Genomic DNA, 14994 nt, shown 5'->3' on the forward strand with positions numbered 1-14994 from the left:
TAAACGATGCAACGTACGTCTCTTAATTTTAACGGTCGTTCAATTTAAAAAGTGCGGGGCTTTGTTTCGGTTAAAAAATGTGAAATTTCCTAATTTTTTTTTTAACTATACTAAAATGTCGGAAAAACTAAAAGACTATCAAGTGCTTGACGTTTTTTGCGACGGCTCATATAAAGTAAGGCACAAGGTCACAAATAGTATACATTTGTGGAAGGCTTACAATTGCTCCTCCTTCTCCGATGAACAATTACAAAACGTGGATAATGAAGTGAAAATATTGAGCAAAGGTTTATCTGGCAACTTCTTACGTTACTACGATACGATATTACATGGTCCGACTAAGACACTCTACTTTGTTCTCGAATACAATTCTTGGCAGAGTCTTGAGGAACTGATCGCACAATGCAAGACGCACAACAAGCATTTTGCAGAGAGTTTTATATGGTATTTACTGCTGGAGTTGGCTCGTTTATGCAAGACGGTCGAAACTCTAAATTTCGTTGCTTTGAAGAAAAGTATAAAACCAACTTCGATTTTCGTCAGTGAGGATGGTGATTTGCGAATAAATTGTTTCGAACTATTCGAAGAATCTCTTGGGTCTAATCTAATGCAAGAAATTGGAGAAGTTATACGAACATTGTGTTACCTGCCTGGAGCTACCGATTACAAAATCCGCGAGTTTCGTTACAGTGACGACCTTCAGGATGTTATAAGTTTCATAACAGATGACAAAAATGCCAACCTCCGCCCTGACGTCGTACTTTACCATCCTACTGTACTTACAAATACAGAAAGTGTAACAGGTCTTACACTCAAAAGTATTCTTATGTCAAATGAAGTCTCAGGAAAAGTTTCAGAAGGAAACAAGTGTGATTCTGAAAAGGCTGTTGAACAGATGAGAATGGTTGAACCCCTTCCAAGATCCCACTTTAATGGTAATGTCAGCCCTATGTATTGTAATTTGAGTCCGAAATGGAAGTTGAATACAGATAGTGCTGGTGCGAAATCTCCTATAATGTCACCCATGTCTCCTACTATTGCTGCCCTAGCACTGGAGCTACCAGGTTTCGTCCCACGCTGTAGGAAGCCATATACAGAAGCCTTGGAAATGTACAATGTTCCTCGGAAAGTTTCAGAAGAAACACTGAGTCAACAATGGATGTCTAGACTTATTGCTCTGAGGCAGAGAGAAGAATCATTAAATGTTAGAGAGAGAAATCTCATTGCAAAAGAAATTGTAAATAGCCCAAGTATTGAAATGGCAGGTCATGAGGATTCCGAGGAAGAGTGCCATATGGAAAGCAATGGTATAACATTGCCACCACTGTTTACACAAGCTAATGGAGATAGAAACCAGCGGCGCCAAAAAAGATCATGCTCGGTCAGAACTAGGAGCAGAAGAAAGAGTTATGCTTATGAAGACCTGGACAGCTCCTTGTCAGCAGATCCTGGGGACAGCAGCATTATCATAACAGCTGCTAAGATCACTAAAGACAATATGCCTCACAGGAATATATTTCCTGAAACTTCCTCTAAGAAAGTTCACTTCACCTCCAGCAATCCCTTTGTTGAGAGTGATGACAGTGTTACATTGACATTTTATGAGTTGGAGAATGTGAACCCCGGTCTATCCAAAACCAAACCGAAAGAGAAGATTCTAGATGATATAACAAAGTTCAAGTATTTAGATTTGGAGAAAATCACATCTGAGAAAAGAGCTGCCCTGCAGTGGAATCATTCGTCTCCATCAAAACAGGCAAAGGTATCAGGAAAAGTGTTCAGTGATATTACAAACAAGGGTCTGAGGAAAACTCCGTCCAGGAGCAGTGTTACATCAAAGAGTAGTGTTGTGTGTAGAAGTGCTGTATCTAAAAACCAGTGGTGTGGTGAATCAAAGGTAAGTCCAGAGAGTATGGAAACCCTGTCAGATCACAAGATGCAGTTATCCCTGACTCCTAAAGCGCCACCTGACATAAAGAAGTCTCGCAGGAAGTCTCTGTTGCCTTTTAAAACACCATTTAAATTTAAGACTTCTACTAAAGTGTAATTTTTTTACTCTTGAGATGCAATTCATTTCATAAATATCATTTATAAGTATAATAGTATAGGAACACTGGTTGTGGTATCTTGAGCTTCTGGTAGTCAGTAAGTCTGTTAAGTTAGTTCAATAGTTCCCATTTTACACAAGTTTAAAATGAATATATTTTTTTTATTTTATATTTGTATATAAGAATGATACGGACAAAAACCCACCCTAATCTTAGTTAGTAGAATGAAATTGTTTTATAATAAAAATTATTATAAAATGTTATGTGAAATGTCTCAATTTATTGAATAGAATATATATTATGTTAAGAATATTATTTGTAGTGCCCTGACACTGTCTCTATGGTGTTGGTCTAGAACCCATTAGTCTATGGTCTTCCATCTATCTTCATTATATATTAATTAGTAATATGTTATCTGTACTATTGGATAAAGATTTTTTGAGGCCATACTTGTAGCTGTAGGTGTGTTAGTTGTGTAGCTCCTATATTTAGTTATATGTAATGTTTTAGAATAACTGGGATTATAAATAAAATAATAAGGTTAAGGAAAACCTTGGAGTGTTTTATTCATCAACAAATACAATAGCAACAAGTTTACTTTTTCTTATTCAAGGCCTTGTCGGCTCCCTCAAGGAACTTCTTGGGCAGCCCATACTTCTCTATCAGCATCTTTGCCACAAAATGAGTCTGAAAACATTATTGTACTTGTACTCATATAACAAGCTTAAGTTTACCAAGTTATGTCTCTTTGATTTTACATAGTAAACTTTTTTTAAATAAAACAATTTTTTTTAGTGCAGAATGTATGTCCCTAATTCAACAAATCTTTTTTTTTCCATTCATATTTTACAATACTCAAAAAATAATAAACAAAACAAAATTGCGGAAATACAACTTTTAATTCAGACAAATGAAATGTATACTTATATTTTCTTCAAGTAACATGAAAATTAAAAAAACTATTAAGGAATAATTGAAGGCGTTTCAAAGAGAGGTTGGTTGTTCTACTTGAATAGATATTGAACCATCAGTATATAATGTACCTGATCCCCCTGTATCATGAGTTGGTCATTTTTGCTGGCGGCTGAGCGCGTGACCCCGCAGGCCGCTCCCACCCCGGCCTGCCACTGGCGGGCCAAGCAGGACAGGTCTAGACCGTAGTCTTGCAGGTTGGACACCAGGGTCACCTACCACATATAACATTATTATGAACTGACGATGAGGGACGAGCTTTAGACTAACAAACATCTCGTCTGCCCGTGATCTCGGTTGCTGCAAAGTAACCGAAACGTCGGGATTATGTAGTTTTTAAATAATAAAATCCGCGTAGTATATCCGAATAATACTAGTTTCATTTAATTAAACGACGAACTTATCAAGGAATATTATGTCCCATTACTGGAACCTATGTGTTTAGCATTTTAGACGCAGCTGTTACAACAAAAGCTGTGTGAGTGTTAAGTGTGAGTAACCTTCTTGTTTCCGCTGCGCATGACGACCTGCATGCTGACTGGTTGCAGGCGCACCTTACTGAGGCGCAGAGTGCCGTCGGCGAAGCGCGTCTCAGTGGCGGCCGTCATCCGCCCCAGGACACATGACGTCACCTCCTCGCGCTTCATCACCTCCTGGTACAACACGTGACGCTCACACTACATGTATTATTAAACAACAGATAATTACCGAGCCCCCCCTCCCCCTCCTCTTCAAGCCTTTCTTCTATGTTAAAACTCAATAAAGTAATAAATATATATTTACTGTTTTTAGTTTAATCGTCTCAAAAGTTACTAGAAGCCAACTCGGTGCGAATGATAGAGGATATATTGAATAAATTAAATATTGTAGAAACTATACGCTAAACGTGTGTATCCTGACCTCCGGCCGTTTCCCGGTGACCTTAGCGAGCAGTCCGTCCAGTACGACCGAGCCGCGGGCCTGTGGCGCGACCAGCTCGTGGCTCTTGATGTACTCCGTCAGCGTGGCGCGGACCTCGCCCGCCGACAGCGGCGTGCCCTTCCTTCATCGACACAAACGTTATCACATCTCCGCCGGTCTTCAATAAAAAAATAGCAAACCCGCTACTAACTTGAGAGGTTGGAACAGGTCCACGACGTTGGCCGTGATACAGTACAGTTCCCTGATGGTGGGCGGCACGTAGTCGTCCTCCGCGGCCCGCTCCCCCCCGCCCGCCTCCGCCGCCCTCGGCCTGACCGCGCGGTGTGACGTCACCAGGGGGTGAGAGGTCGCCACGGACACTAGGGCGTCCACGCCCTTCTCTATCTCGCGCACTTCGATGAGGCCTTCCTTAAATTATATTTTGTGAAGATTATAAAAGAGAGAAAGAATGAATGTTACGTCATATATGTTTAATATTATGTTTGTTCTTTGCTCCTCACGTTATTATTGTGATATATGTAAACTCCGCAAACGACATGGCACAAGCATCCGAAAGGCCAAATACAAAATAAAGTAAAAGTGAAAAAGACAGTTTCATTTAAATTTACAATTAATTAAATTTCATAGTATCCATTTCGTTATCCATTAGTTATTAAACAGTAATATAAAACAACAACAGTAACAGTAAATTAAAAATCGCTTATTTTGAGTATGTACGTAATACTTCCAATATTGTTAATATTTTGTAAACATTTAGTTTATATATAAATAGTATGCTTTAATATAACAAAATGTCACGTAGATGTCGCGATCAAGCGACCTCTGCTCTTGTTTTTGCATCCTGTAATGTAAACGCTATATGTATGTAATATAAAGGACCGTACCCGTTGCATGGCTTCCAGGAACTTCCCCATCTTCTTGAAGCTCGACTTCTTAACATCTAAGGTTCGGTCGGACGGACACAGCGGCATGAGGTGGTTCCTCAAACAGACACATCCACCATAACATTAACACAGCAGATACTACAGATGTGAATTATACTCTATAATGGATATTTATAGTAGTCTGTTAATAGGAAACAGGATTGTCTATTTAATACATTTTTTAAATGTCTGGAATAATTGTTTAGTATAGTCAGTTCGTCTTACTTGTATAGTAAGTTCGTCTTCAGCGGCAGTTCAATGTGTTTAGCCTCCAGTTTCAGAAATGAAAGTAAACACCAACGAAGGAGACCGTCCATATCACTCGGGATGGAGTCTTCACGTGACAGCTCTGAAAGATACCATGTATTATTTATAAGTAAAAATTATATATCAATCATTACTATTGAAATAATGTCACGCCACTAAAAGGCGCACTGGTGAGAATTCTGAAAGATATTGACATTTATGATATTAAAAATGATGTAAAGTTTGTTCCATTACAGTCAGCAGACTCCAGGTTAAGGCAAAGAGAGGCATGTGTTGACGTGACTCTGATATCTTTAATGTAGTCTAATTTTAATGAATTGTGTTAATGAAATTAAGAAATTACAAAATAAACATTAATATCATATTCTAGAACATCTATCTCCGACCCCTTCACTTGTGTTATTCTCTACCTGAGTCTGCTGTATTATCGAGGTCATTATTCTCCTCGTCTTGTGCCACATTTGTAATTGTTTCAGGCCCTGAGTCTGCTATGACCGCAGGTTCATTGATGGGTGAAGACTCCGCCTTCACGAGACTTGGCCATTCCTCTTTCACTGGTTGAATGTTTAACTGTGAATGTTATATATACAATACATATATGCTTTGTAAACAATTTCAAGTAAATTATTTTCTTATTTCCTGCACTTTCCTATATTTGCTTTAAATTTTTAAATGAATAAATCATAAAATAAACAAGATAATGTAAGATTCATAATTTTCAATCAAATACTAAGTATTTTTTAAAATAAAACAGTAAAAAGTATGATGAAGTCTGACCTTGTTGATCTCGTTTGTCAATAGTTCTGTTACATTGTAGCTCGCTGGATCTAGTTTGGGTCTCTCTATTCTCATGAATTTCTTTTCTTTACACAGTTGATCCCCAAATACGTGGAGGATTTCCAGACAAACACCCCTGTCAATTGAAAAAGCCTCATTTAGATATAATGAGCACATATATATAGATGTGTATGTAATAAACAAAGTATATATATACTATTAGGAATGTAGAAATTCTGTATCATTAACTATATCATGCAAAGTTTTTCAGAGAAGATCTATAGACATTTTAAAAAATTTTCTATCAGCTATAGCCATCATGATGAAGCACTTAACAACCTTTGAAACCTGACACCTGACCTACATTCTGTCTCTCAATAGTTCAGCAGAGGATATTGTGGCTCGTCCAACAATACAGGCAGCAGCATTGTCTCCTGTGCAAGCGGCCACTACTGCCCCTGAACGGTACTGGGGGAACTGACCATGTGTGTTTACACCAGGAACATAGAGAGGGGCCCCTCCTTGGATCTGAAGAGTTAAAATACTCATTTGTACATACTTTCTCTGTTTGGCGCTTTGATATGTTGTAGGAAATAATTTAAATACATCACTGTTCTAATTATAAACAAAAGAGATTTCTTGGAAGAAATAACACTGTCCAATAACATCAAGGCATGAACAACTCAAAATATGACGTCCTATTAGGAGAGGTTATGGCAAAATAATTACCATTGAAAGTGAGAGCACAGAGGAAAACTTATAACTTTCATAATATTAAAGGGTGAGTGTATTTTCCTTACACAACAAATATTGATTAAAATCATTTAAATACACACATTACCTTACTTAGAACTGGGGTGTGTATACAAATGATTGGCACCAAATCTGGGGCTTTCCATAGAGCACAGACAGTTGGGAGCAAGCTTTCACCGAGATCTATCATAACTGGTACTCCGTCCACCACGTACACTCCTGCAGTGTCACCGGAGTGTAGCACCACCTCCATATAACTAACATTTGACTTGTTCGGAATCAATTCCTTGACTTTTTCTTCAGTAATTGCCGGAAACTCATACTGTATACGTTGCGCAAGTTGTTTTCTGAAATATCAATTCTTGAGATGCTGAAGTCTTGACATGAAATTAAATTACACATTAACTTAAACGAATACGCAAAGGTACCTACTTCCCTGAGTTTTTTAATGTGTTGTTTGATTTTAATTTATATGGTTTGGCGAACATAGTTACTGGGTATTTAAAACAAATGTAAAAAAATATATTATTTTAGTATCTAATGAGTTTTAAATACCCATACTGTGCGCGCGGTGTTTTTGACACTATCAATAGGAACAGCTGCCGTTGTGACTTATGTCAGAGTCAGACGACTTAAGTCACGTTTATGAACTGACATGCTTATTAATATTTCTTAGGAGCATTAATGCTTGGATGTGATTCTTTAATATTTCTTATTCAACTAAACTCTTATTAGCGTTAGTTTTTTAAAATGTATACAAGGTGGAAAACGAGCAGGCGGCTAACTTTCTAGGAAGTAGTCACTGTCGCCCATGGATATTATTTACAACATAAGAAAGAGGGCAGGAAATGGTGGGAACAGGGAAATCTTGCACTCATCGGACGAAACGCAGCCATTAAAGGCCGATTTTCTGTGAGATGGTGGTTCTTCCTCCGTCGAGCCAGCCCATGGTCGAGATGTGGTAAGTTGACCATAGCTAGGGTTCTACCTCCTATAAAAATTATGAACTATATGATATGAACAAACTTCTTATTATACATGGTAAGGTAGGTATTTTAGAAGCCCACCACTGCTTCAGTATGCAGTTCGACTGAGAGAATTAATAAAGTTCCCAGCCATTTTAAAATTCAGTTTTAATATTTTTTTAAAGCTGATATAAAAAAACAATTAACGATCTTTCTCAATTACAATATTGTTATAAAAATAAATAAAGTAGTATACACATCTGTGATATATATATAATACTTTATGTATACATTACTTACTGTATTTTGTTAATATTATTAGTTACATAAATGAAAGAAAACTAATCCCCTAATATCTTACGAAACAAAATTTATAATTCATTTCTATATTAGATCTATAGCACTAGCAGCGTCTTCTGCTAGCTAGAGGCGGCAGTTACTTACAATTACAGTAGGTATTTACATTATCGAATCATATTTTATTGTCAGGATATTTTTTAATAGCTTTAAAGTTAAATAAAACTGAAGTGATATGATGTATTTGGTTCCGTTAATATTATAGTATTTAATTATAGGTATATAAAATAAATTGCAGCGTAATTGTTACAACTTCCAGCAATGGAAACAAAGTAGTAGCAACCAGAAACAACAAATAAATGTACTTTTATATTTATTGAATATATTCAATATTATATTACGCTTTTTTATTATTTTAATCCAAGAACTTGATCCCGAGGTTTCGGTTCCTTTACAGTTTACAGCAACCATGATAACGGTCTCGTGAGCCGAAAAACTTAGTTTCATTTGAATGCGTACACATGAAAATCTTAGATTTCATTAATGTTGATTTTTTAAAATTTTTTAAAAATCAATATTATTGGCAAATAGTACTTGAATGGCGCAATCTTTCTTAACAATACATCAATGTCAAAGAGGATTCCATTAAATCATCAAACCCCAATTACGAAAACATTTAAATAAATGTTTTGTTAATAATAGTTTTATTCAAATGACATGTGGTTTGAATTAAACCTATGTACATATGTATCTACAAGCAATTCCCTTTCAGGTTACTTATCAGTGTTAACATGTATAAAGACTCGTTTTCGTTGTGAACAGGTTCTGTTTAGTAATCACTTCTTTTTTTTGCTGTTTGTTACATGTTAATAATGTTGTGTTACTATACTTAAAGTAGTAGAATAACAAGATAAAATGAAGAAATAGAAAATTCACCGAAGAACATTAACAACAATATCCGGATCAGTTAATTTCTTTCGCCACTACTATATCACAATTCACGCCACACAACACATGCGAACGTGGGCTTTAACTTATAATAAAAATGTAATTTTTGTTAAAAATTTTATTGAAAACGTACCCTATTTTTATGTAGTACAGTATTGTTAATTATACTGTGCTCTTATCACCAGTCTGCTACTTTATACTAAGTACGAAATGTTTTCCGTGGTTCATTTAATAATTTACGTTATACGTTAATATCTAATGTGATAAGAGTGATGAACGAAACACTAGTAACGCTCTGTATAGAGTGTGACTATGCAAATGTTTCCAAAGCATTCTGAAGACATGCCCGATAGCTCGATAGACAAATGACAATGAATATTCATTTCGTAATTAAACGAATTTTTTTTTATGATTGTGTCCTTCATAATCTAATTTTTTTTTAAGTAAAAAAGAGGATGAATTATTCTGTAGTTAATGACTGTAAAATTATTTCATTAAAATATTATTATCACTTCGGTATGTAACAAGTATGAAGGAAGAACATTATAATTCATTTACATGAATATTTGGAAGTTTTTTATGTGTATTTTTGTAGACAGGTATTAAACAGCTTGAAAAAAACAAGGGAAATATCGAGGATCGTAAAACAGAAGACGGATTATATCACATTCGAGGAGACTACTTTTACTCTTAGGTACGTGAATCATAAAAATATGCGACAGCAAGTTTGTTTCTCAACTATGATAAAGATTAAATCATATAATTGTCAAGAAGTTAACATTTAAAAAATTATAATTTAAAATATGTAATGTAATGAAAAGAGAGCAAAATACAAAACATTTTTTTATTTATTAATGCACAATAGAGAACGAATTGAAGAGTGAAGACATCCATAGCACTAATGCCGCGACTGATTTAACTTCCAGTCGTTCGACTAGCAAGGCCTGAAATTGGCGATAAATGTGAAGAAAAGATCAATGCTTATATCTGAACGGTATTAAACATTATTACACAAATCCATCGTATGACATCTACAGCATCCCACAAACCGCTCTGTATAATACGTTGTATCTAACATTTATAAATATTTATTGAATGATACGATCTCAATTAGCAAATTGCGCCGTGCCCTTGACGAGTGGGAATATTGTGACTTACGAAGTAAATAAACCCACGCGAACAGGAAACGCCGCAAACAACATATGCCAGCCGATTATGTGAATTACAAAACTTAAACAACTTGATACTTCTTATAATGAGATCTAAGACTTTCGCGAGTATTCATTTAAATGAAACTAATATTTTTCGGATTACTACGCGTATTCTATTATTTTAAAAACTACATAGGTACTCTCGACCTTCCCGAACTGTCGGTTACTTTGTAGCAACCGTGATCAGGGGCAGACGAGATATGATCACGGTTGCTGCAAAAGTAGCCGAAACGTCGGGGGTATGTGGTTTTGAAAATAATAAAATACGCGTAGTAATCCGAAAAGTATAAGTTTAATTTAATGGATAATTGTTAGTTAAATATATCGTTACCTTAACTATAAGCGAAATAAATGAATCTAGAAACGAACATTTAATATAAACAGACATGATTATTATCTTAGTAATTAATTGTATAAATATTAACGTCTGAACCGGTATGAAAATTTTCGTTAAGTGTAACATAAATCTTTTATACAGAACTTCCTAGTGCAAACAAAAAGTTATGAGTAAATGTTTGGGTGCTATGGCCCACTGGCCTGGAGGAGCTCAAAGAGACTCTGGATGATGAAAACGTGAGCGTAAAAGGAAACTTAGGCTTTTAGTGTAATGGAGTCAAGTGGAGCCGGCGGCTAACGGGTGCTCTGAGACGCACACGTCGTGGAAAATAATTACTAACTTAAAAACAAACTGCGAAGAAATAAAACACGGTTAATATTACGGGAGAGCTACTTTGGTGAGTTGAAGCTGGATAGTAATGATTAACTCAATACATTACGGTTACTCCATTACCTGCAAATCTTCTCGTAAAATATATGACTATATACTTACTTAAGATTTAAATCATTTAATAGGTCGTGTTTTAAAAACACCGCTTATAGGCTAGATCAGATGTAACATACTTTGGACAATGCAATTTATTTACGGTATGCGCATCATTTGATTGTTCTAAATGTGGACGAAAAATATTTCCAGGAGTTATTCTACTGATCATGAAATAAAACAGGTCTGTGTAAGAACACTTTAACATTTTGGCCTTGGTTAGACGATATGAATAGTGAGACTTACTTCACTTTAACCAGACATACACTGTGTTTGTTAATGTAAATACAAACATTATTGTATTTAAGACGAACTGAAAAATAAAGAATTTAATAGTGATTAGTGTCGATCATCCTCGCCTTAAGTTAGAGAAATATTGAAGAGCCTTTTAATAATTTTCTTGATTACAATAACTTATTTCTAGTTATCATAACTTTAAGAATATCAATTGTTTGTTTCAAAGTTTGATCAAATGTATTCCGATTTGGGTATCATTTTTCAGTCCGTATTATACAAACACTAATATTTTCTAACAATAAGATTCAATCCCTAAGTTATCGATCGCTATCAAAAATTGAGTTTCAAAATTCAATATCCGTAATTAGACATACTGAGTAGTGCACGTTTCATACGAGACTTAAACTTACATCTTTATAGCGAAATACCACAAGTTATACTAAGACACAAAGTATTATATATTTCAGAAGGAAATATATATCGACAAGACAAGAATAACATAGTTTCTATTGAAATACACATTTATTGTTTCTTTTAAACCTTATGTGTATCCTACATACTTATATGCCGATTAGACTATAGAGTACAGACATTATAATAATCACTTTACAGTCATCAGTGAGCACGAATCACAAGCTCAATGTTAACGACTACTGATTATTGTTTTAAATATTATGTTCAAGAACTATGTTGCTTTATTAATGAAAGATATTTTTGTTATTGCTACCACAGATCACGAATAACTAACTGTCGCATCTGAATGTAGATCTGGATTTTCGAGTAGTTTTAGGATATTGCATAAGTTCATAACTACTTTTCCAGTCAGTCAGTTTTAGAATTAATTAATGACTGACCGCCGACCTTTGTTTCGCCTTAAAGGCAGTAAATAAACAAATTTTGGATCTTATTCAGTTTTTTTTCGATCGAGCGGGGTGAAAAGTATCCTATGTCCGCCTCTTGAATTATAAATAGTGTATATACACTCTATTAAATATGTATACATTTCTTAAAATTTATATACCTATAAATAGCAAAACTATTTGTCCAAGGGCTCATTTAAGATAAATGTAATAAAATTTCATTATATATTAATGTTAATAAATATTAATAAATATTAGAATTACTGTTTGTTCTGTAACTTGTAAGTACTGTAGAAAGGTCTAAAGTCGTCTTGGGTGGAATGCTTCCGATCATTATTCAATGAATGTAACAACCCCTATCGCTGTGTTATTGGCGTGTGAACATTCCAGAGACATAAACTTTCATCAGTTGAAAGCGAGCGAATTAAGAAATGTTGGAGTCGATTACGGCGGATACTGCAATGCGGGAGGCTGCGGCACACGAGAGTCATCTCTAGGGGTATACCTACAAACATGCGAATGTTCTAGCTTATTACTGTACTAGTGCTTTCAAAATAAGTCAAGATTATTAAGGTGTCTTTAGGGATATAAGTTCTCGTTTGTAACTTTTATATTTCAAAATTATTGAGTAAATTGAAATTTGAAATAATAAATAATAAAAATAAACGATTTTTCCATGTATCATGTAACATGTGCATGTCAGTGTCGGAGCTCTCAAACTCGTGCATTTCATAAAAGTCCACACACATGCGACACTTTTTCTATTTCCATTAGTGCAATGAGTTATAACCATACTTTTTAATGGGGCGTGTCCCGTCCAGTACACCCGTCGCACCCTCAGCCGGCGAGCCGCACCCGTGAACACCCTAACACCCTACTTCACCCACATCACCCCAGCGAACCGGTCAGTAATCCAATTATCATTAACCTCGTGTCAATTCTCGAAAATGACCGCGAAGTCGTCGAGTTGAATAATACCGATTGTAATTATGATTATTTAAAGATTACTCAACAGTCAGCAGTCATTGATAACTGTGACACGACACAGCCTTACCGGCTAACTGATTAGTTCGAGAAAAACATTTATTAATTGAACTCGTAACTGATGATTAGTTTACCACAGAAAACGTTTGATTTTATTAAATCATTAAATAAGTAGTTCGGTTTTTAATTATCGGAGTTGAATGTGCAATGTTCATTAGGCATCAGTTTTGAGATCCGTGTGAGACATCGGTCGTCGACCCCGCCGACTGTTAACAATCACGAAATAAAAGCAAATAATAAGCGAAAGTGAATTAACAAAAGGATAAAACAATATGAAGTCACACATTATGTTAGTTGGACGTCACTGACATGAGTTATATTGTTATTTTGACCGACTGAGAACGTTTGGTTTTGTTCTGTGTTTCCGCTCCCACGCAGTCTCAGACTGTACTTGACGTGTACACATGTACTACACATATCATTTAAGACCTTATTGCTTACCAAATAAGATACAAAACCCCTGTCGAGAGCGGAGTCAGACCTCACACATGGTCTATTGTGCATCGAAATATTAGATTACAATTTCGCATACAGTCTGTCTTTCCTAAAAATTTATAAAATCCATTGACCATAATTTTTTTAATTAAATAAGAAAACAACGACTTGGCGCATAGCGTATTGGGTCCAAAAAATTTTACATAATTTATTCAGCGAGATAAGTTTTTTTTTTATATGAAGAAGAGAAATTCAAAATAAATGCATATTTTAATCTTAATATAATTTAATAAAAAAGCGCTTTCATACCTTATTCATTATTATAACGTAGACATTTAAACTTTAATCATTGCCTTCAGCTCTATAGATTTATTTCAAAAGACGCCCAACAAGCTCAAACATAAAGCACTCTAGAGATACTTGATATAAACTGTGAACACACCGGGGTTTTTCAAAATAATTACACAATAAAACTCATTTTTAATATAAAAAAATGTTGGACGAATTGAATGATTTATAAAATTAATAAAATTTGTATCGTCCAATTATCCTTTAGATATTTTGTTCGTCTTTCGTTGATCGTGTTTATTGTTCCAGTGTCATCCACGTCCTTTGTTTCTCGTTATATCATTAAACTGATAATAATTAACCTGCAGTTTTTTCTCAAGGCGTCAACACGGCGAAAGACTTCTTTATCTCATAAGTGCTCTTTCTCTTATCTCGTTAAATATTATATTATATTACGGTTACTCGAATAACATTACGTGTATCGCTGACAGCAAACATCATAATCTGTGGAATATTCGTTATGCAAAAGATTAAGGCAAGTGCTATTACAGAAACGACTGTTCTGAACCTTAGTTTAATGTAATTTTTCAAATAGTTAACAGTGTCCTAAGTTGTAGTACAATATTACAACACAAAGGAGAACAATCCAACTGCTTACTGTTGATACTTCAGTGGTCTCGTTACTTGAATTGGAATCTTTTGCTGACGTTTTCGTGTCTTGGTTCTCGGCTGTGAAAATGAAGCGGCATTCAAGTTTATTTATATACATATTATATTAATATTAACCTTCAACATCAACATGGTCCCCTAAACCAAGATTTTATTATTTCTCGTTTGAATAACGAGATTATTGATTTATCTTAAAGTATTTGTGTTTGTATTTTAGTGAGCCCTGTCACAACGTACCTATATACAATTAAATAATTAATTATTATAATATTAAACACAATGAAGCCACTTCTGTTACGAAGAGCCGAGGTAAGACATTCAGTCACGGTTTCCCACCTCGGAATTCGCTGACGTCGTTTTGTTAATTATGAAACTTAGTATTTTTCTATAAAGTGATTATTTTCTTTACATCTGGTCTCTACTATGTGCAAAGCTGATTGAAAAAGAACATTGTGTCAGTGAGTATAACTCCACGGGCCGAGCGTCGGACTGCGGTCGCCGGTCGTCAGTGGCCGGACTCGCCGCTCTGCAGTCTGCACTCTGCGCTCATATAGCACGC

General features: G+C 35.2%; 2 protein-coding genes across 5 annotated transcripts; one reads left to right on the plus strand and one right to left on the minus strand.

The window, feature by feature from the left end:
• Positions 1–2576, plus strand: LOC116774319 (uncharacterized). The gene has a single exon (XM_032667018.2). The coding sequence runs from the start codon at positions 116–118 to the stop codon at positions 2045–2047; it is 1932 nt and encodes a 643-aa protein (XP_032522909.2). The 5' UTR covers positions 1–115; the 3' UTR covers positions 2048–2576.
• A 13-nt stretch (positions 2577–2589) lies between these two features.
• LOC116774321 (eukaryotic translation initiation factor 2D) lies at positions 2590–7286 on the minus strand. Of its 4 annotated transcripts, none has more exons than XM_032667019.2 (12): positions 7094–7286; positions 6750–7008; positions 6273–6436; positions 5909–6044; positions 5542–5701; positions 5090–5213; positions 4826–4922; positions 4132–4349; positions 3921–4062; positions 3521–3697; positions 3092–3235; positions 2590–2735 (listed from the first exon to the last, which is right to left on the minus strand). In XM_032667019.2, the coding sequence occupies exons 1-12, from the start codon at positions 7147–7149 to the stop codon at positions 2643–2645; spliced, it is 1770 nt and encodes a 589-aa protein (XP_032522910.2). In that variant the 5' UTR covers positions 7150–7286; the 3' UTR covers positions 2590–2642. The 4 variants fall into 4 exon arrangements, with proteins under 4 accessions (XP_032522910.2, XP_032522911.2, XP_032522912.2 ...); XM_032667020.2 differs by having other exon boundaries at positions 3521–3673; positions 7094–7285; XM_032667021.2 differs by having other exon boundaries at positions 7090–7240.
• Between the last annotated feature and the right edge of the window lie 7708 nt (positions 7287–14994).

This window comes from Danaus plexippus, chromosome 26 (assembly GCF_018135715.1).
Source record: "Danaus plexippus chromosome 26, MEX_DaPlex, whole genome shotgun sequence".
In the NCBI taxonomy this organism is placed as follows: domain Eukaryota; kingdom Metazoa; phylum Arthropoda; class Insecta; order Lepidoptera; family Nymphalidae; genus Danaus; species Danaus plexippus.